The sequence below is a fragment of the Catharus ustulatus genome, unplaced genomic scaffold (genome assembly GCF_009819885.2).
Source record: "Catharus ustulatus isolate bCatUst1 unplaced genomic scaffold, bCatUst1.pri.v2 scaffold_136_arrow_ctg1, whole genome shotgun sequence".
In the NCBI taxonomy this organism is placed as follows: domain Eukaryota; kingdom Metazoa; phylum Chordata; class Aves; order Passeriformes; family Turdidae; genus Catharus; species Catharus ustulatus.
Genome location: NW_024879482.1, coordinates 12190 through 33851, shown reverse-complemented (window position 1 = coordinate 33851; position 21662 = coordinate 12190). Strand labels below are relative to the sequence as shown.

General features: G+C 43.6%; 1 protein-coding gene across 1 annotated transcript; it reads left to right on the top strand.

Annotated features, from left to right (window-relative positions):
- The first annotated feature begins 2291 nt into the window (after positions 1 to 2291).
- LOC117011408 lies at positions 2292 to 21221 on the top strand. The gene is made up of 6 exons (XM_033086770.2): positions 2292 to 3340; positions 3835 to 3930; positions 14282 to 14442; positions 14752 to 14908; positions 17415 to 17589; positions 21003 to 21221. The coding sequence occupies exons 1-6, from the start codon at positions 2845 to 2847 to the stop codon at positions 21019 to 21021; spliced, it is 1104 nt and encodes a 367-aa protein (XP_032942661.1). The 5' UTR covers positions 2292 to 2844; the 3' UTR covers positions 21022 to 21221.
- The last annotated feature ends 441 nt before the right edge of the window (positions 21222 to 21662 follow it).

Below are 21662 nucleotides of genomic sequence, written 5' to 3'. Positions count from 1 at the left end.
TTTCCCCAAAATTCCCCCAAATTGCCCTAATTCCCCCATTGCCCAGAGCTCCCCCTGGTGGCCACTCCCGAGTCCATCACCCTGCGGGAGTCGGAGCTGCCCCTCCCCACCCCGGCAGCGCCTGAGGTGAGGAATGGGGAGAGACAGCGGGAACTGGGACTGGGAACTGGGAACTGGGACTGGGAACTGGGAATGGAAATTGGAACTGGGCAAAGTCTTATGGGACGCGTGGCAGGTAGACTACATTGCTCCTTTCAGAAAATCAAGTGGTAAAAGTTTTGTGCTGGTAGGAGTGGAAATAATATGTGGGTTAGTCCAAGCTGAGGCATTCAAAAGAGCTACAGGAGATAATACTGTTAAAAGACTGCAAGAGTGGTTTGGAACTTTCCCAAGGCCGCAGGAAATTTAATCTGATAACGGGTCCCATCTCACTGCTAAAGTAGTACAAGATTGGGCAAAGGATGAGGGAATAAAATGGACTTTTCACACCCCTTACTACCCCCAAGCTCACCGAATTGTAGGAAGGACAGATGGTCTCCTGAAACGACTCCTTAAACCATAGGAGGCTGGCTGGGATCTGCACTTATGGAAAGCTATAAGAGGTGTAGATGATAGATGGGGAATAGACGGATGTCCCAAAATAACTGCCTCTTGTCCAAAAACCCCAGGCACAATTCCTGTGCTACGGGGAACAAGCTATCCCAAAACCCCATCACACTACCCTGGGCAACCTGTCCTAGTGGACCTCCCTCCTGTAGGAGAAGTACCACTAGGCTGAAAACCCCTGAATAAAAAGGCATGGGTAGCCACCAAGGCTATGGGAAAGGAACTTTGAATAAGCACCCGCTGGATAGTTCCGTCATTTTAATCTCCTGCCGCTTGCTGGCAGACTCTGTTGTGTTTACTTTTCACAGAAAGAACACCGAGGGACATGAAAACCAGATAAACCATGATAACACTGCTGGTTCTTCTCTGCATCCTACCACAACACCATGGCCAAATCTTGGCCGAGTGGCCATGGTCTGAAGCAACCATCAGGTACACCAGTGTCCTAGGGCCCTAGCCCAGTGATCGTCGCCCAAACCTAGCGACCGTGGTGCTGCATGACTCTGAGGTATATCGTGCAAGTGACTGGGGTTGGGACAAGAATGACTGGGCTAAAGTATTAACTGGAACAATTGGTGAAGAAATTAAGGTAGGATGCAGAAAAGTGGAAAAATGTCTTTACAAAAAAGCTTCCATCATTGCAATTGCCAGAAATTTGTTAGAAATAGACGTTACCAGCAGTTTGCACTCCAACATGATGTCAAAACTCTGCCCTGCAACAGCTTGGACATGCAACAAACTGCCCTTATATTGTGTTGTCGCCAGAAAAATGTTGATAATTCTACCAACAACGTTGAGATCACAAAGCTTTGCAGAGATGAACCTACTGAGTGCTGATATAACTTTACTTTAACCAAACCAATCTATATAACATGTAATTGGCAAAACGACCTAGCAGATAAGTCAGGCCTGAACGGTCTAACTTACCGGTTCAAAATAAATGCTGTGGCAAAACCCACACTGACTGCAGTAATCACATAGCATGGTGTAAGCATGCCTTTAGTGCTGGATGACAAACACAATGTTTTCCCCTCCTTCATGGTAACACAAGGTGATGATGTTGCAATAAAATGCAGATTAATTGCTGGATTCCTCATTGAACCTGTACACAGTCATGGCACAGGACCTCATGGTCATGTTCTGTATTGTGAAATCCAAAATCAGAATAGATATCCTTTTGTTATAATATAGACATAATATATGTATATATAATATACATACATAATATAATAATATGTATTATATACCTATAATATCCTATATATTATAGGATACCTATATATACCCATATATAAATGACATACATAAATATGCATACATAAATATGAAAAATATAAATTGAAAAATGTATTTACTAATAGCTGAAAATAAAGGTTTGGGGTTTTTTTTCCGATTTGGTTAGAGGAAGCGCCTTTTATGAAATAGAATTATAAACATACAACTATAGAAAGATATAAATTGACAGAAAATAGAAATGAATATTTGTAGTATAAAGATCCGGTATATAATAAATAGCAAAATAATATTGTGTGTATGGTATAATTGAAATTAAGTAAATATAATTATGTCTACATTTTGAGTAGAAATTAAATATGAAAAAATTTTATATAGGTTTTTTTTAATATTTAAAGGGGTTTTTTTGGTTTGGTTTTATTTCTTTCGGGGCAGGGTTTTTTTTTTTTTAGTTTTGGTCGGGGTTTTTTTGGGCATTCCTGTCGGAGGATTTTTTTAAGGACTGGGGACTCTCGTTTGTGCACCCCCAGAACCCCACAGCCCGGGCTGAACTCGACGTCAGTGCTGCCACAGTGTGGACACAGCGCGGTACTGCAGCAATCCCCCCAGCCGGCGCCCCGGCAGCAAAGGCGCTCGGTGGACGTGGCGCGGAACGGCGTGCGTCCCCTTGTCAGGACGGCGGGAGCCACCGGGCACCGGCACCCTGCCATGAGGGATGGTGACACACTCCATCTGGCAGCCCCAGCAGGACCCTGGCCGAGAGAGGCGACAGCGGCGCGGAATGCGGCCGCTCGAGTGGCGGCCGGAGCCGTTTCTGGCGCCGCTGACCCCGCCGCTCGCGCCCGCATGCTAGGAAAGACGGCAGAAAATCGCGCCGAGAGAGCGGGATCGGCGTCGGGTCCGGATTCAGGAGGGTGACTTAGAGAAACAACGTCGGGAGAGGCCATCAAGGGACCACAACAATACTGGCGAGGAGGCTGGAAGTGGCCTTTGCCAGTACCAAAGATGGCGCCGGGAAGGGCGGCGGGGAGCAGAAATGACGCCACGCCACTCCCAAGATGGCGGCACGGTCACCACCTGCCCGACCTTCTAAAGACGGCGACAAAATGGGCAGGAAAAAGCAAGGACCCCCAAGGCGTGTCTAATGGACTGCCTGAGCGTAACCCCGACACCGATCCCCCCCCGGGCAATTTCCCGCGGCGTTTCCAAGCGTGTGGACACAAGGTGTGGGCTCAGCAGCACCTCGGGCGAGCAGGATTCTGGCGGGTGCCGACAGGCAGCGACGTGGACGCCTCTCTCTGCCAGGGCCCTGCTACGGCGGGCACTTCAGAGCAGCCCCCTTGGCTGCGCAGGAGCTGCTGTGCTAAAGGCACCAGACCGGGCCGGGGTTCCCATGCTGGGAGCCGGTGCTCCCTGGTCCCCTTCCTGCAGCACCGTGCCCATGGAGAGACCTTGGAATGTCTGCAGGCATGGAAGAGGCCTTCTGGAACTCGGCCCCAGGGTGAGTCCGTGCTCTGCCGCCCTATCCTGTGCTGCTGTTCCATCAGGCTTTCGCTGCTCCAGCACATGTGCCTGTGTTGGTAGTCTTACATTCGCCTCTTTTTCGGGTCGTTTTGAGGACTGGCTAAGCAATGCGCAAGTGAGGAAGCTCAGGGATGCAGGACTTGGCATGAAGCTGCTGTTAACGTTTCCTTTTTCTTTAAATCTGTGGCCTGGTCTCATGCATTGAGAAGTGAAAAGCACATGAACTAGTACATTTTCCTTTTTACGAAAAAGTGATCTGCTTCATGCAAGAAGTTTTTTTAGCTGAATGCACTCTATGTATTGCATTGAAAATGTGTGTCTGTGCATGCAATCTTTTGATAGAAGTTGTTTCACTTAACCATTTATGGCACTTCTAGGGATCAGCAGCAGCTGCAGCATCAATTCCGCAATTGGGTACAAGGTGCGTTCTAGCAACACTTTTTTATTTTGTCTTTACCCTTCTGTTTCCAGGGAAGAGCACGTGTCCCCATGGCCTGTATCAGTTTGCTGTCTCCTTTCTCTTTGCTGGTGACGATGCACTCTTGGCACAGGTGCTGGAGTTGAAAGGTACTTCATAATTGCTTGTTAGGTTTTTGTTTTTAAGGCACAGACATTTATCGGTGGTAATAAATGTGACCTAATGAAAAATGTGCATCACGTAGAGAGCACTAATAAGAAGCAAAATCTATTTTTTCATCTTATTGCCTGAGAAGCTTTGAACTTCTTTGATAGTGTAGTAAACAAGCCTCTTCTGCTTGAGAAGAATATGCTGTCTGCTAAACCTTTGCAAAAATAGAAAGTCTTTGGTGACAGAGATTAACAAAAAGTAAGTCTAATATGAAAGTTTGAGTCAGTAAACAGAAGGGAAAGGAATGGCCTCCAGCCTTGCTCATAAGCCTTGCTCTGTGGATATGTTGCATTAGTTTTCTTTTGAAAAGGATGTACTTCAGTTGCCTTTCTTAGCCCTGGGAATTGTGACCCTTGGTAGAGTTATGAGAGAATTATCTACTTCTCTTACTCCTGCTATCCCGTAGCTGCTGATTTCGTTTAGGTGCTGGGAATAATTTCCTTCCTTCAGGCTGGGGACTGCACACCTAAGCCCAGTCAGGACAGCTGGCTTTCACTGCCCTGCAAGAACCCCAAGTTCTTACAGGGGAGCCAAAAGATGATGCATGTGGTTGGAACTGGAACCTCTGAACATCACTCAGTGAAATAAATACGTGTGCTTCAGTGGGAAGGATATGAATTTACTTGGATTTTTAGCATGGCATTTCAGGGCCCAAAGTGTATTTGAAGGTGACAGATGCTGTAGCAGTGTTAATCAGCAAGTTGGCAAATTAGCCAGGTCAGGAGCAGAGTAGGTTTGGCAGCATGGCTTGCTCATCACTGTAGTCACATCATCCTTCTGAGCTCTGATTGCTGCCTTTTGGTTCCTCCTGGAATATAACAGCGAGATAAACAATGTGACATGGAAGAGGAGTGGGTATGAATTTCCTGAAGCCTTTTAGTATGAAAAGAGCTTTCACATTTTGACTTAAATTTGAAATGTCCTCTTCGATTTCATTCCATATCTTCTTCGCTCTGAAATACAGGGAGACAGAGTTTCTGCTGTCAATCTTCTACTTTCCACACGAAGCACTACGGTATGATACAGCCTTGAAACTGTGTTGTTTGATGTTTCCATTGCTGGTCCCGCAGTAAGTGAAAAACACATCACCTGAGTGTTGTTCTGGCACAGATCCTGCTAGAGAAAGGATCTGGTGTGCATGGGCTGTTGGCTTATTTATGTGTTCACAGTTGTGTTGTGTTGAACTGGGAGAGAGGTGCAGCCCAGGAGGATGGGGGTGTTTGTAGGCTGTGGCAAGGAAAGCCTTAGCCAGGTCCTTGAAGCCTGCAGTAGGGGCTGGGAGCGTGGAGTGAGGCCTCAGGAGGGCAGCAGAAACCTCCAGGACCAGCAAGGGCATCATAGTGTGTGCTGCTGCTGCTGCTTAGATCTTTGCCTGCAGCAGAAACAGGTGAAAAATTGCACTTTGTGTGAGTGACACAGAATATGCTTGAGGATGTCTGTGAGTCCTACTTTTTCACCAGACTATTTCTGCCTGTTCTTTCCAGAGGCACAGAAGGGATTTGCAACCTCCATGTCCCTGTCTCTGTAACTCTTCTAAGGCTTATCTGTGCTCTGTCTGTTCAGTAACTTGTTTTTATGTGAAGTTGAAAGCTTGCTGTTGGCTTCAGCTCTTCCTTTCTTCAGCTGAGACCACAGCACAGCTTATAGATGTTATGGAAAATGAGAGGCATTGGTGTTTTAATGGTGATGGTTTTATTAGCAGTCCCAGAGGGAATGATGAGCTAATTAATGGTAATTTAGTAGGGCGTGTTTTTTTTTTCTTGTTGCTGTTTCGGTAGGGATTTTGTAGAATATACTTAAAAATGTACATGATGCAATAGTGTCATGCATGTTGAACTTTGTGATGTCCTTCCCCCCAGTTTATAAATGTAATCCATAAGTGTGTTCACCTTACCAAATATTCAAGGACTGTAACTGTAGTGGAGTTAGACTGTAGTTGTTCCAGTTCCACTGCAGTTTTATTGCATTTCTCTAAAGTCTGGTACATGAATGCATAGTCCATAAGGACTTTCTGTTTTATATGCATTACATTATAAATTGGACTAAAGATTTACTTGAACATAAAATCCAATAAACAGAAGGTTAATGGCATTAGTATCAGTTTTACATTGTAACTTTAGTGTGCAGATAATTTGATCATTACTGGTGTATTTAGACACTTTTTATGCTTTTTACGTTGAACACCCTTTGCGGTCTAGTCCTTAGACTATAAAATTCCCTGGAGAGTTTTCTTTGTGCCTGCATGTGCTGGGAAGCTGTTCTGTAGCTGTGGGTGTGTGATGTGTGCTGATGGCTGCATGGCTTGTCCCAGTTGGATCAGCAAACCCAGCTGTCCCCAGAGGGAAGAAGTTTTATCCCAATGTAGTTGGTACTGCTGGTGTGCTGTGATAGAGCATTTACACAGCCTGAGAAAATGTAGAAGAGGTTTACATCTCTAAAAAGCTTTGCTGCACGAAGGCACTTGGAACACAAAGATAAATACGTTTATAGTAAACTGCAGGTAGCTGAGCTCCAGGCCTGGATGGAGCACTGCTGAAGATAAGACTTCCACTATGTTTTGTTTTGTTATTTTATGCTCAGAACCATTATAAGCAGAACTCAGAATATTTTTTTATTTCCTCTTCTATGTATCAGTAAGTCTTGAGGTTTATCTTCACTTTCCATTTTAAGAATATGCTTATCTTGAAGTCAGAATTTGGAGAATGCATTGCTCAAGGCTTGATAAACTTGGGTGGAGTGTTCTGTCACTTTCTGAGTAGAAATATGTTCCCCATGTATGCAAACTGTGGCTACAAGAAAGTAATTGTTTAGTTAGAAGATTCAAACTGTAGCTCAAATTATTTAAAGTAATTGCCCAGTGTTAGGATTTGCTGGATCCCAGGTGAGATCCTGGATAATGGGTGTACAGCTAATACAAAAAATACAGTTGGAGGAGCAGTGTTTTTTTGGTTGAATCAAAAAATGCACTTTCAGTTCTTGAAATAAATTAGGGAATTGGTGCAACCCACCCCCAGACCTTTGAATATCCTATCCAAAAAATTCCCTGGGTTTCTTACAGGCGCTGTATTCAAGAAGACAGAAACAGAAATGTTTATTCTCCTTACTTGAGTTTCAGTAGTGCAAAATAAAGAAAGCAAAAGTAACTGAAATTCTAGTTCCAAACAAGACACCTGAAATCTGACCTGCAAAAAAAGCCCAAGGGTTTTGTGTGCTTCACTTGTCAGGTCAAGTGGGTGAGTTCTGGGAGGAAAGTGCTCTTGGATGCGTTTAAGAATCAGTGTGTAAGTGTTCAGCCTGTTCTGTTGTCTGTCTCGAAAAAATAGTGACTATCCACCCAAGTGGAACTACTGAATACCTGACTGCATTGCCAGCTCTTCTGTGCTTTTGTGATGTCTCAAACGATAATAATGGAATTGTTTGTTTTGTTAAAGATAGCCGTGTGCCTTTTCTGGAGAAGGGTTCCAGATTTGTTCAGCAATGTGCATGTAGTCCCTGTGTAAAGCCAAAATACAGATGTGTAGAGGGGTTGGAGGAGCTTTAGAGGACTGCTTGGTGTGTGTGGGTTTGTTCTGTTTTGTTCCTGAGGAGTGCATCGTGCCTCTCAGCAGGGCTAGGCTGTGTTGGAAGGTTTGCTTTTGAGTGAAATGACACAGCTTGTTTTTTTAATAAAATACAACAAACTTACCCTGGTGTGATAATGACACATTTCTGTGTATCACTGGCAGCCACTGCCCAGACACCAGGAGACAAAGCCAGGCAGAGTTTTGTCTAATTTCTTGCCTGGTGTATCAGGTCAATAGTATTGGTAGAATTGCTGGGTTACTCCTTTCCCACAGTTCTGTTTGTTCTTGAGGGATTGCTTTACCTGTGTGCTGTTAATTTAGTCACAAGTTTCTCGACCAGTGGCTTCTAATAATGACAAGAGAAGTTTACTCTTCCTTTAATTGTTGGGCTCAAGAAGGCTTTTGCTAGATTTTAAGGTGAGATAATCTCTTTGTTCACTGATGTTTTCTGCAGAGCTTCAAGTTGCCTCATGTTCTCAGAACAAATAAACTCATATATAAATTATCTGACTTATTACCAAACCTAGTCAAGTATGTTCACTGTTAAGCCATGTTCCTTGAGTGAGATCCTTCCTTCCTGCTTTTTAAATTGTGGGAAAGGAGAAAGAATCTTAGTAAGTTCTCGAAATACTGGTTCTGCCAAAGTAGAGATTGCAAATAGGGCTTTGGAATTTTATCTTGGATCATAATTTGTCTTAATTGTTTTCACAACCGCATTTAGCATTTTAGGGATTGCTGACTTCTTATTGTGTCATTGTTTCTTGTTGGATTTTGGAGTCAGTCTCTGAAGCAGTGTCTTAATTTTTTGAGCATAACATGAAACTTTATGGTCATGTACCCTCTGTACACTTATCTGCCCATAAGTGTCAGGCCTAGATAATACTGCAGAAGTGGCATTTTCAGGGATGTTGTGAGGAGAGGAGTGGGCTGTGGATGGAAATTGTCCTATGTTCAGAAATGGATCAATGTTTCCTGTGGGAGTACAGTCTTGCTTTGTCTTGATAGGTCACTTTTGATCCAATGATTAAACAATCTCCCTTCACTCTGCATCTCCTTTCAGCTGTTTTCATTGGGGTTTAGAGTTTACCTTTTGAATTTACAAAACAATTCAAGTCAGTTTTATAAACAAATATTGCCAGTAATTTATTTGCTACTTGAATACACTTATCCCTGGGTAGAATGTGTCTGTATTGTCTAGAGCTGTTATCAACATGACCTCAATTTTATTTATTTATATTGACTGAAATGCATTTTATGATTAAATATTTTGCATACAAGGTAGTCAGCTTTCAAAGCTTTTAAATTGTTACGAGTTTTTCATAGCTATGTCACTGCAGTCACTTTACAGGCCAGGTACCAAAGCAGCAGTGTCCCATATGCTTGCACTTTTCTACCATTAGAGTGGGGTTTTTTCTGTTCCAGGTTTGTTTCTTTGACTTAGTAGTAAATAGTTACTCTTTTTGCAGAGCTTGGGTATATCTGTATATTTAAGGTCCCCCACTGTGTTAGGAGAAGTACAAGGCGCAGCTTGATAGAAATAAGTTCCCCACGATTTTGTGCAGAGTGCCAGCATGTTTCTGTGGTTTCTTTAATAGAACCATTGTGTCCTAGTAGTGACCTAGGAAATCCTGTCATGGTGGTGTTGCTTTGTTTACATTTTTCTTACCTTTCCTGTATTACCCTGTGAAGTGTCACTCTTGCTCCAGAAGGAATTGATGACAGTATTTATCATAGAATTACTGTGTAATTTCTGCATTTCAGAACAGCAGCACTTCAGGTAGGAGGGGACCTTAGGATGTCTGCAGCCTTTTGCTCCCAGCTGTTTGTTTCAAAGCTTAGTTTCTGAGCTCTGACTGTTCTCTAAATTTTGACTGGTCAGGGGTTGAAAGTCTAAGGGCAGAGCCTGCACAAACTGTTTTGGCAGCTTGTTGCACAGCTTGACTGACCTTGGTGTGAGATTGCTCCTGTGTGCCTACGTGCTGTCTCTCATCAGCACCTGTCTGTGTCTGGTGGCTCTCAGAATACCCTTCCACCAGGCATGACCGTGAAGAGCCTGTCTGTGCTGTTTTTGTCATGTCCTGCCTGTCCAAGGGCTGCTCTTGGGGCCCTTGGAAAAGCCCCCTTTTCCTTTTCCCCGGGCTGAAAAAGCTCAGTTCTCTCTCCCTCCTTGCAGGGTAAGAGCTCCAGCCCATAGCCTTCTTGGTGGTGCCTTCTGCTGAATGCCTTATTTATTGTTGCCTCTGTTGTATCAGACAGCCCCAAAGGGGACACATGGACACGGTTTTCTGGGTGTGATGCAGCAAGTGTCACCTCTTCCTCGTGCTGTGCCCGTGCCCTTGGAGCTTGTTGTGCTGTCAACTTTCATTGGGAATGCTGCTGGCACGGAGCAGGGTGCCAGCTCCTTTCCCAGCAGAGCTGTGCCCCAACCAGCCACTGCCCTGTGCCATGAGGAGTCTGTTACTGCACCCCAGCTGCAGGACTGGATTTTAGACAGTCAGGGCATCATTTTTGAAAGAAGGAAGGAAAACCTCAGGTTCTCTTCCATCAAAACCACCTGGATAGGAGTTTTCTTCCTTACTGTCCCAAGCAGTGCAATTTCTTTGTGGTGAAGCATGAGGTACTTAGAAAATATCCACTTTCTGAAAGCTCTCAGAAACCTGCTTTCTGTGTGTTATCCATGTACATAGCTTGATTGATCTTGTTGAGTATGCTTAGAAACTGGCCACATTACATAAATGAATTGGGATCAGTGTAAGATGCACAGAGTAGTTTTGATCTTAAACAAAGTCATGAATTCTGATCTCTAGAAATGTCAGGCTCAAATTACATGTTGATGTACTGTTAACCTTGAATATGACCATCCTGTTATCCTTCCCTTAGCAATAAAATATGGAGCTACGAAGTTTCACCTTTTAGTGTACCAAAACTCTGGTCAAGTTGTAAATGGTGTTACCCTGGGGTGAGCTCCTCTGGCTTTGCTGTAGTACCTTACACTGAGGCAGAACTGGTCCTTCAGTTCTTGAAAGTAAATTTATCAAGCATATTTGTGGAATATTTGACTGAACTTGCCTGTGCTGTTACTGTGTCAAGTTGATGCGTTTGCCTACCTAGTTGAGTTGGCAATTAATCTGCCAGGTGTGCAAGTGAATGTAAAGCTGGGGGGCCAGCTCCTGTTCATTTGAAAAGAAAGATAATCACCAAGCAAAACGTGAGCTTGTTTCTTGTTTTGGTTAGAGGGACTAACAGTTTTGGGTATTCAGAATATCCTTATATTTAATTTCTAAGAAATGTCTGGTTTTCTTCTTCTGTAGTCACTGCCATAACAGCCATTTGCCATTATTTCTTTCCTTGTTTTTTTTTAATTGAGAGACTGTAAAAGTATTCTCTTGTAATGTTAATCCAACCTTGCATAGGCACTTTTTCCTCTTGGGTTCTCTCCTTTTGCCTGACCTTGGGCTGGATGATTCATCCTTCCCTAAAGGCACCTGACCATGGCTTCCCTGCCTGGTGTGGCAGGATGGATGTCTGCTGTCCCCAAGTTGTCACTTGTGCAATAAAGGAGTAACTGTGCCAGTCCTAAGCTGACTGCATGAGCAGTGTCCAGGTCTGGGCTTGTGGGCCTGTTGTGGTCTTGGTGTTTTGTTTTTCTGCCCCCACGTGCCCTGTTGTAGCCACTGTGCACAGGAGTACGTCGCTGAAAGCTGCGTGTCCTGTGCACGCCTCGCATTTCATTTGAACGTAGCTGTGTTTTGATGGAGCAGCCAGCTGTTCAGAAGTCAGTAGAAAGCAGGATAATTTTATTACTGTCATCATTTTGCTGTGTCCTCAAGCTTCTCTCAACTTGTGTAATCACTGTAGTTAAACTTCAGAGACTGCCTTTCATTTGATGGAATGCATAGAGTATGATGTGTGCTGTACTTGATGAGGACATATGATATTACTGCTGTGCATTTACTAGTAGCAGATGCTCTCCTCACCTAGGTTCTGCTCATAAGTCCAAGGATTGATTTGAAAACTGGTAGTTTAGCTCCTAGTGAAATGCCCCAGCAGTGAGCAGGAGTAGTAGCAACTTTGTGGTAGCCTGAACTGTGATATTTGTGTGCAGAAATACAACTGGGGAAAAAGTAATACTGGAATTTGAACGGCCTAATAAGGCTGTAATAAGATAGAATAAGGCTCTATTTAATTAGCCAGTAACGAATGTTAGCCTTATTTGAGATCAGGAAGCAGTGGTGAAACAGGGACTTCTGAGGAGTTTTGTTCTCATTGTTTCTTGAGGCCAGTTCAGATGATAAATCTACACCATGAATGATAGTTGGAGTGAAGTAGAAAAGCTAATAAACTTCATGAAGCCTAAGGAGAGTGGTGTTTTCCACTTGGTCTCTTGTTGGTGAGTCTGAGTATGTCCCAGTGTGAAGTTTTGGTTTTGATTTTTTTTTCCCCCTTCTTTTTACAGGAGAAGAGGGTTTAAAGTCTCCATTTTACTTATGTGATAGTGTATGTCTTCTAGTTTGTTAGGCTAGATTGAGAGTGCATGGTCTGAACCATGCATGTGGATCATGGCTTTGGGACAGCTCCACATAGAACAAAGCTCACAGCAGATCTGTGCTTAGCCAAACTTCAGCAGCCTTGCTTGGCTCCTAAGTCTCATACCTTGATGTGGTTCCCAGGCAGGACAAAGACATGGGGTCTGTAGTGTGCTCTGCAATTAAGCTATGACAGGATTTTGGTTTCATTGCTAGCAGTCTGAATTGTTCTGTGGTATGTTTTTCTATGAGTTGTTTCCACACTTGTGGAAGCCGTGCTTATCCAAAGTGGAATTCTTTTCTTAGTAGAATATTGAGGGGATGATTTAGCAGGGGAGCCATAAGGAACAGTGTCACCTTTTATGTTGAATTCAGGATTAGCTGCCTTTGTGTGGGATGGACCTGATTTCACTTGTGGCTGTAAGTTTCCTGCGGGACTCCTTAGGTAAATGCTCTGGTTTGTGTTGCTGAGGTGGTTAGAGGTGATGGTTTGCAGCCCTTGTGCAGCCTCAGCCCATCCGATGTGCCAGTGCATCTGTGCTGTCAGAGCAGGGTGCCCACCTGCCTGGGCTGTAGTTACTGCAGGCTTTGGGACTTCATTTCCAGGCATAGCTGGAGTCATCAGGCTTTCTGAATGCACCCATCTGATAAGGCTGGCTACACATTCTCTAACAGTTTTGGTGATCTTCCCAAGCAGTTCACCTCTTTATTGCATGTGACGAGACAAAAGTTGGTTCTTTTTATCTTTGGTGAGATAAAAGGTGCTGGTTCTGATACTGAAACAGCTTTTTGCACGGTCTCATTGTTACTTTTGGCAGAGCCAACCTGGTAAATCTGCCAAAACAAAGAAGAAAATGCAGTAAAGAGAAGACTTTATTGTATTCAACCAGAATAGAGTTTGACTTTCAGTTAGTATCTAATTAGGGGCTTAAATAGAAAAGTTACTTGTTCAGTATTTCAGTCTTGATGGACACATTTTAAAACCTAAACTAGTTAGTGTGGTAAATCCAAACAGGACCAATGTGACCTAAGAATTATTGAGGTGAAATTTTGAGCCCCTGGCTTAGAAAATTGCTGCTGTGAAATGGGATCAAGCGTGATAGGAATGAAAACAGTTAAAGCCTCAACTCCTGCATATTTCTTACTTTTAAAAGTGTTGCAGAAGCTGCTGTAGAGCCAAACAGAAATGGGCTTTTATGTATTGCAGTGCATGTGGGAAGTTCTGTATCTTGGGTATTGCTAGTGAAATAGAGAAACTAGAGGCGATACCTTCTATGCAATCGTACAGGGACAGGCACTTAATTGAGTTTTTGGGTGTGCTGTGCATCCTAACAATATGTATGATTTGGACAGAAATGCACGTGCTGACTTCTTGAAACGTGCTTTCCAACATTTTTGAATGTTTAGAGGTAGAATTGGAGGAATTATTAATTAGAACTTGCAGTCCACTTTGATAAAAGTGTCCCCCAGTATGTAGGTGGTGCCTGTTTGATGCCAGCCTTGCTGCCTTTTGCTCAAGGCAGTATCAGAGCTTCTGCTCTTTTCCTGGGCTGTAACACATGTGTGTTACCAAGTCAGGAACCCAGCTGAGCAAAATGGGGAAGGCAGAATTCTGGTTGTTACTGCACCAGCATATTCTGGTCTATTGAAGTATCTTGCAAAGTCTTTTTATGACTCTTTCCAGGGCCACTGTGCAATTTGAATGGTTTCTTCCTTTTTCAGAAAGCAAAGGATTACTTGTAATATATTCCCTTTGTGATGGTTTTTCCTTCTTTTTCTGCTGCACTTCCTGTGCTTTTTAATTCTCTCCCATGCTCAGCAACAAGGGTGTATTGTTTTTCTTCTCCCCATGTTTTGCTTGTTGTTTGGTTGTCTTAAAATCATTCTCCCTTTTGATAAATAAGCAGTGTTCAGAAGGGAAAAAAAGGGAAGTGCAAGTGTTCTGCTTCTTCCCAGCATGTGTGTTAGTTTAATTTAAAAGTGTTCATGTATGTAACATCAGTAAGCTTCCATGTTAGGAAAAAACCTCTGTAGCTAATTGACTGAAGAAGTACCTATAGAAGTAATCACTTTGGGACCCACTGTTTGCATCTTCAGTTAGTCTTTTCTGAAGGAGATGAAATCTGCCTTCTTCATGTGGATATAGTTTCTGATTTTAGTCTGAAGTGATTTAGCACAACCAGCCTGCTGCTTTTATCTAGGTGTAGTACGAGTTATGTCCCGTGCCGCTGATCCTGACAGACCTGTTCTGGCAAAGCCTCCCACTCTGACATGGCAGAGGCTGATACTTTCTGTGGAGGTGCTCCATAGCAAGTTCTGGATGCTAAAGAGCTTCAACTCAGAACTGATGTTGGCTGTTCTGGTAAGTGTGTGTGAGTAAAAACCTCCTTCTATTTGGTATCTTGCAAACTGGAGGAAGAGTGTGATTTTTCCAACTAAAAGCAAAATGTTGGGATTCTGCTGTCCTCTTCCATCCGCTTGTTAATTTGTAAAGCTGAGATGGAAGTTGGCCTGAGCAGCATCTAACTGATACTTCTGCTTGAGAACAGAACCAAAAGCTGAGCAAAACTTTTGTTTGGAGAACAGGAATGCTGCTTTGCTGTGTTAGGTAAAACATAAGGTCTCATTTCTGAAGAAATAATTAGTTGGTTTTGTCTGTTTTCTGGTACAGGTTGTTAATGCTGCTTTAGCTCTTGCTACCAGACCAAAAAGTCAAGTTGTGAAAAGCAACATGGAGATGTATAGGAGTATGTGGGAGAATCACATCCACGTTCTGACTGAAGCTGTGGATGACATAACAAGTATTGATGATTTCCTTGCTGTATCAGGTATGATACTTTTCAGAACCCCGTTGTTCTCTTATATGCTTTGAAAATTTTTCATCACTTTTCAGTAGGAAACCAGTGAAAGATGAGGTTGTATAATGATTTGTGAAACCATCGCTGCTATTTCAAATGTCCCCACCCAGTGGATGTTCCTGCTGTGCATGGTGTAGAGCTGGGCAGAAGTCCCAGGTGAGTGTGACAGGGGTACATTAATCCATCTCCACAGCTACTTTTCCCTCTGCATTTTCAAATCCTCTGTGCAGCTGTGAGAAGTCTCCAGGAAAAGGAAGTGCATACACCTTAAACAAGAGGTTGTTGTGATGCCCTGTGTTCCAGTTACTGTGGAATGAACAGTAGAATTTCTGGAATTTTCAGTGTCACAGATATTTGTCACCCAAAATGTACTTTTACAGATCTCTTCAGTGAAGAGGCCTAGGTAGTAAACTGCATTTACTGAAGGAGTGAGTGTCTTCAGCATTTAAAAAGGCAGAAAACACTGTCCGACAGAAGAGGGAAAACACTTCTTGCAGTTTAAAGAAGTTCTCAGTTCTGAAGTAAGGGTCTGCCCTCACTGAGGAAAAGTGTTCAACAGAAGCATTTCAGTTGCACAGTGCCTGCTTTCTGTGTTACTCCTGCTAAAATACGTCTTGATATGCATGGTTAGAAGTCTTTGTGTTGTGAAGCACACGTAAATTTGTATAGTTCTACTTTTTTGATTTATCATAAAGTGCCATAACATGGGGGAAGGAAAAGTTTGTGTCGTGCCTTAAATGTGGTTTAATTTCTGTGTGTCCGTATGGTCAGTGGGCCCTGTGCTTGCCCATTTCTTCGGGCCTGTCCTTTGGGCTTAGTTCCATTAGTTAGGACTACCTGGTTTATGCAGCAGTAGGAAACATGAGTACAGTAATTTCATGAATACAAGCCGCACTGTTTTGACCAAAATTTTGCTCTCATACCGTGAAAGCGGCTAATATTCAGGTGCGGCCAATATGTGAATAATTTTCTGACATTTTCAACCCTGGGAGTGCAAACCAAGTCAGTGCAAACTGCAAAGTCGAGCTCCTGCCAGTAAAACCCTGCATTTACGCGGTTGTTACAAATTGATACTCTGTTGCACGGCAGGTGGAGCTGCTCTGTGCAGGCAGCACAGGGGGTGGGGAAGGCGGGGCAGCTCTCTCCTGCTTGGCCCCGCGGCTCGGAGGAGGAAGGGACAGCTCTTTTCTGCTGGCCCCGCGGCTCGGGGGAGGCAGGGGCAGCTCTCTCCTGCTTGGCCCCGCGGCTCGGGGGGGGCAGGGACAGCTCTCTCCGCTTGGCCCCGCGGCTCGGAGGAGGCAGGGACAGCTCTTTTCTGCTGGCCCTGCGGCTCGGAGGAGGTAGGGACAGCTCTCTTCGCTTGGCCCCGCGGCTCGGAGAAGGCGAGCAGCTCTCTCCGCTTGGCCCCACGGCTCGGAGGAGGCAGGGGCAGCTCTTTTCTGCTGGCCCCGCGGCTCAGAGGAGGCAGGGACAGCTCTCTCCGCTTGGCCCCGCGGCTCGGGGAAAGCAGGGGCAGCTCTCTCTGCTTGGCCCCACGGCTCGGGGAAGGCGGGGCAGCTCTCTCCGCTTGGCCCCACGGCTTGGGGAAAGCAGGGGCAGCTCTCTCCGCTTGGCCCTGCGGCTTGGGGGGCTCCCGTCCCCGCGTGCCGCCGCCGCAGGAGCAGGCAGGCTCCATCCCCGGCTCCCATCGCCGCCGCAGGTGCCGGCGGGCTCTGTGCCCCCCCTGCCGCCGTGGGGCAGTGCTGGGCCAGGGTGACCGAGCCCAGCGGTGGCAGCGGCCGGCCCCGAGCATCCCTGCTGAGCGGCAGCGCCGAGCTGGGCCGTCCAGCCCTGTTGGCAGCCCCGAGCCCTCATGGCCCGAGCCGAGCCAGTAAACCCCGCCCTGCTGCAATTCTGTTACTAATTGGCAACTTTGTTGCACGCGGGTCCTCGCTGCGAACACAGAGCAGCTTATACTCGGGTGCGGCTTATTTATGGACAAAAAACGAAATGTTTGCCAATACCCAGCCATGCAGCTTATACTCAGTGCGGCTTGTATTCGTGAATTTACTGTACTTCTGCAGGGGTCAGTAATCTAAAACCTGGTAAGCTGGAGTCACAAGTAAGTTGCTATTCCCAAGTTAAGCTTTGCTCATTAAACATGAGGGCAGACTCTTGCCTGAAAGGGGGCAGAGTTTGGGTGTTCATGGCTCTAAAACTTGTTTGGTGTCAGCTCTGTGGGGACTGGACAGCTGGAGTGCAGTCCCAGTAGCTGAGTGGTGTTTGTTCCTTAGAGCAGGGTGTGGGTTTCTGAAATTTGCTGAAAATTCCTGTTAATAAAGAGATGAAATAAGTCAATTGCTAATGAATAAAATACATCCATCTCTTTAATATTCAGGAGATTTCATAGTAGGTTAAAAATCTATTGTCAAATTCATTGCACTAAATGAGTGTTTTTATCTATACGGCTATAATTCATTGAAATGGCACATTTCAGGTTTTTTTCCCCAGAATTTCTTGGACTTGAAGAATAAAACTAAGCCTTCCAATAATAGTTGTGTAAAAGAAGAATCTGTCATTGGGCAGCTGCTCATTTCAGAGAAGACTCCTGGCTTTTTAGTGTATTTACATTCTTTGGTTGAACACAGTTGGATGATGGACAATATTTCACAGTAAGTAAAAGCAGGAACTAATTCAGGTAGCACTGTTGTGTAGACCTACATGCCAGGAAGTCCGAGAAAGGTAAATATTGTGATATTTGCTTTCAGCTGTGTTCAGAACATCTTCTGTAAGCTTTGGTAGAACCCTTTGGCACATGTTAATTTAATTTGTTTAAACTTTAAGCTGTCATGCTCGTTCTTAAGTGCTCTGTTGAGGAGATGTTTCTCTATGGCAACGTCACCTTTTTGCTTTGGGAAGGTTTTATTTACTAGTTCATGTACAAAGAAGTAATTACTAGGAGTAACTGTAAGGAGCAGTGCAAACCACTCTTGGTTTACTCCCCAGGGTATTAGCACTATTGCTGTGTTCTGTCTAAATAAAAAGGTTAGAAGTGTAATAGAAGATGGTATCTGCCCTTTTTTGGAAATTATTTGGTAACTAGGCAAGATAACGTGCATAGAGAGTTTTGCATCGTGTTTGAAAGGAAAGGAATTCCAGTACCACTGTTTTTTTAATGGCCCTGTTTTTTCTGTGGAAATTGGTATTGCACATCTCATGCCAGCATGGGCATTCTGGGTGAGAAAAACCTTTTTAAATAACAGATTGCTTTTGAAACAGATTCTGTGCTGTGCTGGCACGTCAGCTCCTCACATGTGAGTTGGAGCTTGAGTTTGCAGATGTTGAGGGAAGTGACGAATCCTGGAATGTCAGAATTACATGCAGAGTTGCAGGGCACATCTTAGGAAATGGAGTAGACACACCTTCCCTAGCTGGTCCTGGTGATTCAGAACTCTGCATCATGCAAGAGAGTTGCCTACTTTAAAGTTCATTTTCCATTTCTTCTCTGACTCACTGAGAGGTCAGTTATTTCTGACAGTCCTTCCTGTCCCACTGGCACTCAGGGAATGAGAATTGTGAGCCTTTGGAAGGTGGCTTTTTTGATTGTTTTGGGCTTTTTTGTTTGTTTTGAGATTTATTTTTTTTTCATTCTTATAACTATCATCTAATAAACAAAATGCTGTTTTTTTCCTAAGTTTACTGGCCTTTGCTTTTCAGATTAAATATTATTTTTTTTTGTTTCAGTTGTGTTTTTTTCTTGCTACTTATATACGGTACTGTATTCAAGGGAAAACAGCACTGCAGAACAAAAAAACCATGAAATCAGGTCTCTACAAGTGAAGAAGTCTGATTGCAAATAGCTGAAGTGAAGTCTGTTCCTTATTAAGGAATGCGAGAGTTAATGACTTGTGTAAAAATAAGTCATTGTAATTATGAAACATTATAAATGATGATACTACTGTTCATAGATTTGTTACACCTTGTAAGAACAGAGAATCAGTCTCAGCCTATCGGTTTTGGATAGGTAATTTATGCAAGGAAGAATGCCAGTGTTAATCTTTACAGCCTGCTGACATTAAGTTAAAAAATTACTGTCATCCATTTATCATGATGATATGAAGTCTACAGACTCATAAATTAAAATATGTTTTTGCATTTGATGCATGAATTTCCAGGAAAGCGGTTTTGTTATGCTTGTAATTGCATTCATTTTGGTAAATCCGAGGTTTTTTCCTCAGCTCTCTGTTTTTTTAAACTGATTCTTGTGTCTTCTCCCTCATACAGTTAGACTGAAAAGTTTGAGGCTCATTTCCTAATGTTGAGTCCTCTGTGTAATTTTAATACTCTTTTATTCAAAATTGCCTTAGTAAACCTAGTGGGTGTAGGTGGAAGATCTGAAATGTCAGTATTTTCTTCCTTTGTATGTGTGTTTTCTGTGCCTGATCGTGGTGTGTAATTGCAGTGACGGGCTAATTGCAATTATTAAGTATTTCAATTTTATCGGGTTAGAAAACCAGTAAGAAAAGATTTGGATATTTTAGTCACAGAATTGCTTCAACTTTTTCAAGGACCATGAAGTTAAGATCTGAAGTGTTTATATATACAAAATTCTCAGTGATTTTTCCCCCTTTGTTGTCTTCCTGAAGAGCTTGCATGACAGACCCCTGTGCTGCTTCTGTGTCCTTCTCTTGATGTCCTTGCCCAAAGTAAGATTGTTTCATCAGCTGGGCTTTCTCTTCAGCCTCCCCTGTGCTGTCTTGGGTTTTGCTCTGTCATGTCGATAATATCCCAGGTGCCTAAATTCTTTAATAGTAGTTGCCCTTTTGCCCAAATGGAGGTGCCATGTTTTCATAAAAGCATTTCCTTGTCCATCTCTTTTCTCATTCCTCCTCATGTATGAGTAAATCTGTCATCCAGTACAGTCCACAAATGACACAAAGCCTTTTGTTGTGTAAAACTGAACCCTGTGCTCTCTGCCCTTTTATATACCTTCTTAAAATACAGCTTGTCTAAAGTGCCTTTTGTCCCTTGTAATTGCATCAACACTTTGAATTGAATTCTTTTAATTTAAGGTAAATGCATTCTAAAGAATGGGGAAGTAGTCATTAGACACTGAAGGGGTTTTGTCTGATGTCCAGTTGGTTGTTTCCCTGCCAGAAGTTCTGTTTGCTGCTCTTTAGCTGATGAAGTCAAAGTGAGTGCAGTGACCTCCATGTCTGCCTCAGGTAAGGGTTTGTGTAAGTCCCCCATGCAGTTTGCACTTCTGAATTGATATTGGCAAGTGTGGACACAGGCAAATCAATCTGCCCTAGAATCTGGGGAGTCTGCCACTGTTAGTCCTGTGAACTGAACAGTGTTTTATCAGGTATCCACAGGTGCCCCACAAATTCAGCTCCTTACAGGAACTGGCCTGAGGGGTCTGAAATAGGCAAAGACTTCAGAGACTGCTGAGGAAGTTCTGTGATGGGATTAAGGACCATTCAAGATAACTTGAGTAGGCAAAAGGGAATAACATTTTTACTGAAGAATTGGGACCAGTCAATGACTCCTGACAAGAAGAGGAGCCATTGTTCACTCTCCTATGGTACTGTTGTTCTGGGGTGATGGCAGACTTTCAGAGCACATCCAGGGAAACCTTGCACATTGCTCCCTCCACATGGAGCAGAGATTACACTCCAAATGTTGAGTGTGCAGGGAATTGCTGAAAAGTCTGAAATCCTGCAAGCTAGATATTTGTTTCCAGTCGTGTGACCTTTCCCTTGGAATCTAAAAATTAAGTTTTTCCAAGCATGGTGGGAAACAGTATGATGCCACAGTGTTAGAACAAAAGTTGCTTTTTAATGTAAGCCTGTGCCATCAGAAACTACTTATAATTCCAGGAAAGCAGCAAAAGATTGGATGTTACATTAAAGCTCTTGAGAAAATCCTTTTTGTGGGTGTAAACAGTCTTACGGCTGTCAAAAAGAAGAGCTGTAAGAGACTGTATTTTCACTGTGTTTGTTTGATTGCAGTGAAAATTTCTTGGTTAAACACTAGCAAAAATAATTGGGGAAAAAAGAACCTACCTTCTGTGTTTTATCCACAGGCCTGTTTCTAAAGACTGAATTTACCCATTGCACAGAGGGAGCGAATACCTGGCTTCACTTCTTCCCGCAACATCTCTAGCTCCAGATCTGCAGCCCCAGCTGCTGCAGGTTCTACTGCTGGGAGAGGACTTGAGTAGGTGGTGAGGAAAGAGTGGGGCAGGTGGACTGTGACTGTGTGGGATAGCATGAAATGGCAGAATAGGGGAGCAGAATTAAAGACTAGCAGGGATTAGAAGAGAGCCTCTGGCAATTCTCCAGTAGAGCATCTTGTGCAGAGCAGGGCAAACTTCCAACTTCCTACAGAAACTGAATTTGAAACTTCTTCAGTTCTATGTGGCCCGAAACTTGGTTTTAATTTGATCTTAGCTATTACTGAACAACAAAACTTAAGCAATGCAGCACTTAACTAGTGTTAATCTACTGCAATAAAATGTAAAAATGTCTGCTTGGCAAATCCCTTCTGGTTGCATCGCTGAGAGAAGAATGAAGTACATCTGAATCAGAGCAATTAAGAGTAGATTCATGTAAGTGTGTTTATATAAGATACTTTTTTGGAGGATGGAGAATGGGGACCCAGTGCTTAGTGCTTCATTATTTCTGTTAGCTTGTCTTTTAGAAAAGAGCCTGACAAACCTCTGGGTTTGTTGTACTAGTTCTTG

Coding starts and splice junctions, on each gene's coding strand:
- LOC117011408 (XM_033086770.2), top strand. CDS start 2,845: ATGGCGCCGGGAAGGGCGGCGGGGAGCAGAAATGACGCCACGCCACTC. Junction 3,341..3,834: donor TTCTGGAACTCGGCCCCAGG/GTGAGTCCGTGC, acceptor TTCTGTTTCCAG/GGAAGAGCACGTGTCCCCAT. Junction 14,909..17,414: donor TGATTTCCTTGCTGTATCAG/GTATGATACTTT, acceptor GGCACATTTCAG/GTTTTTTTCCCCAGAATTTC.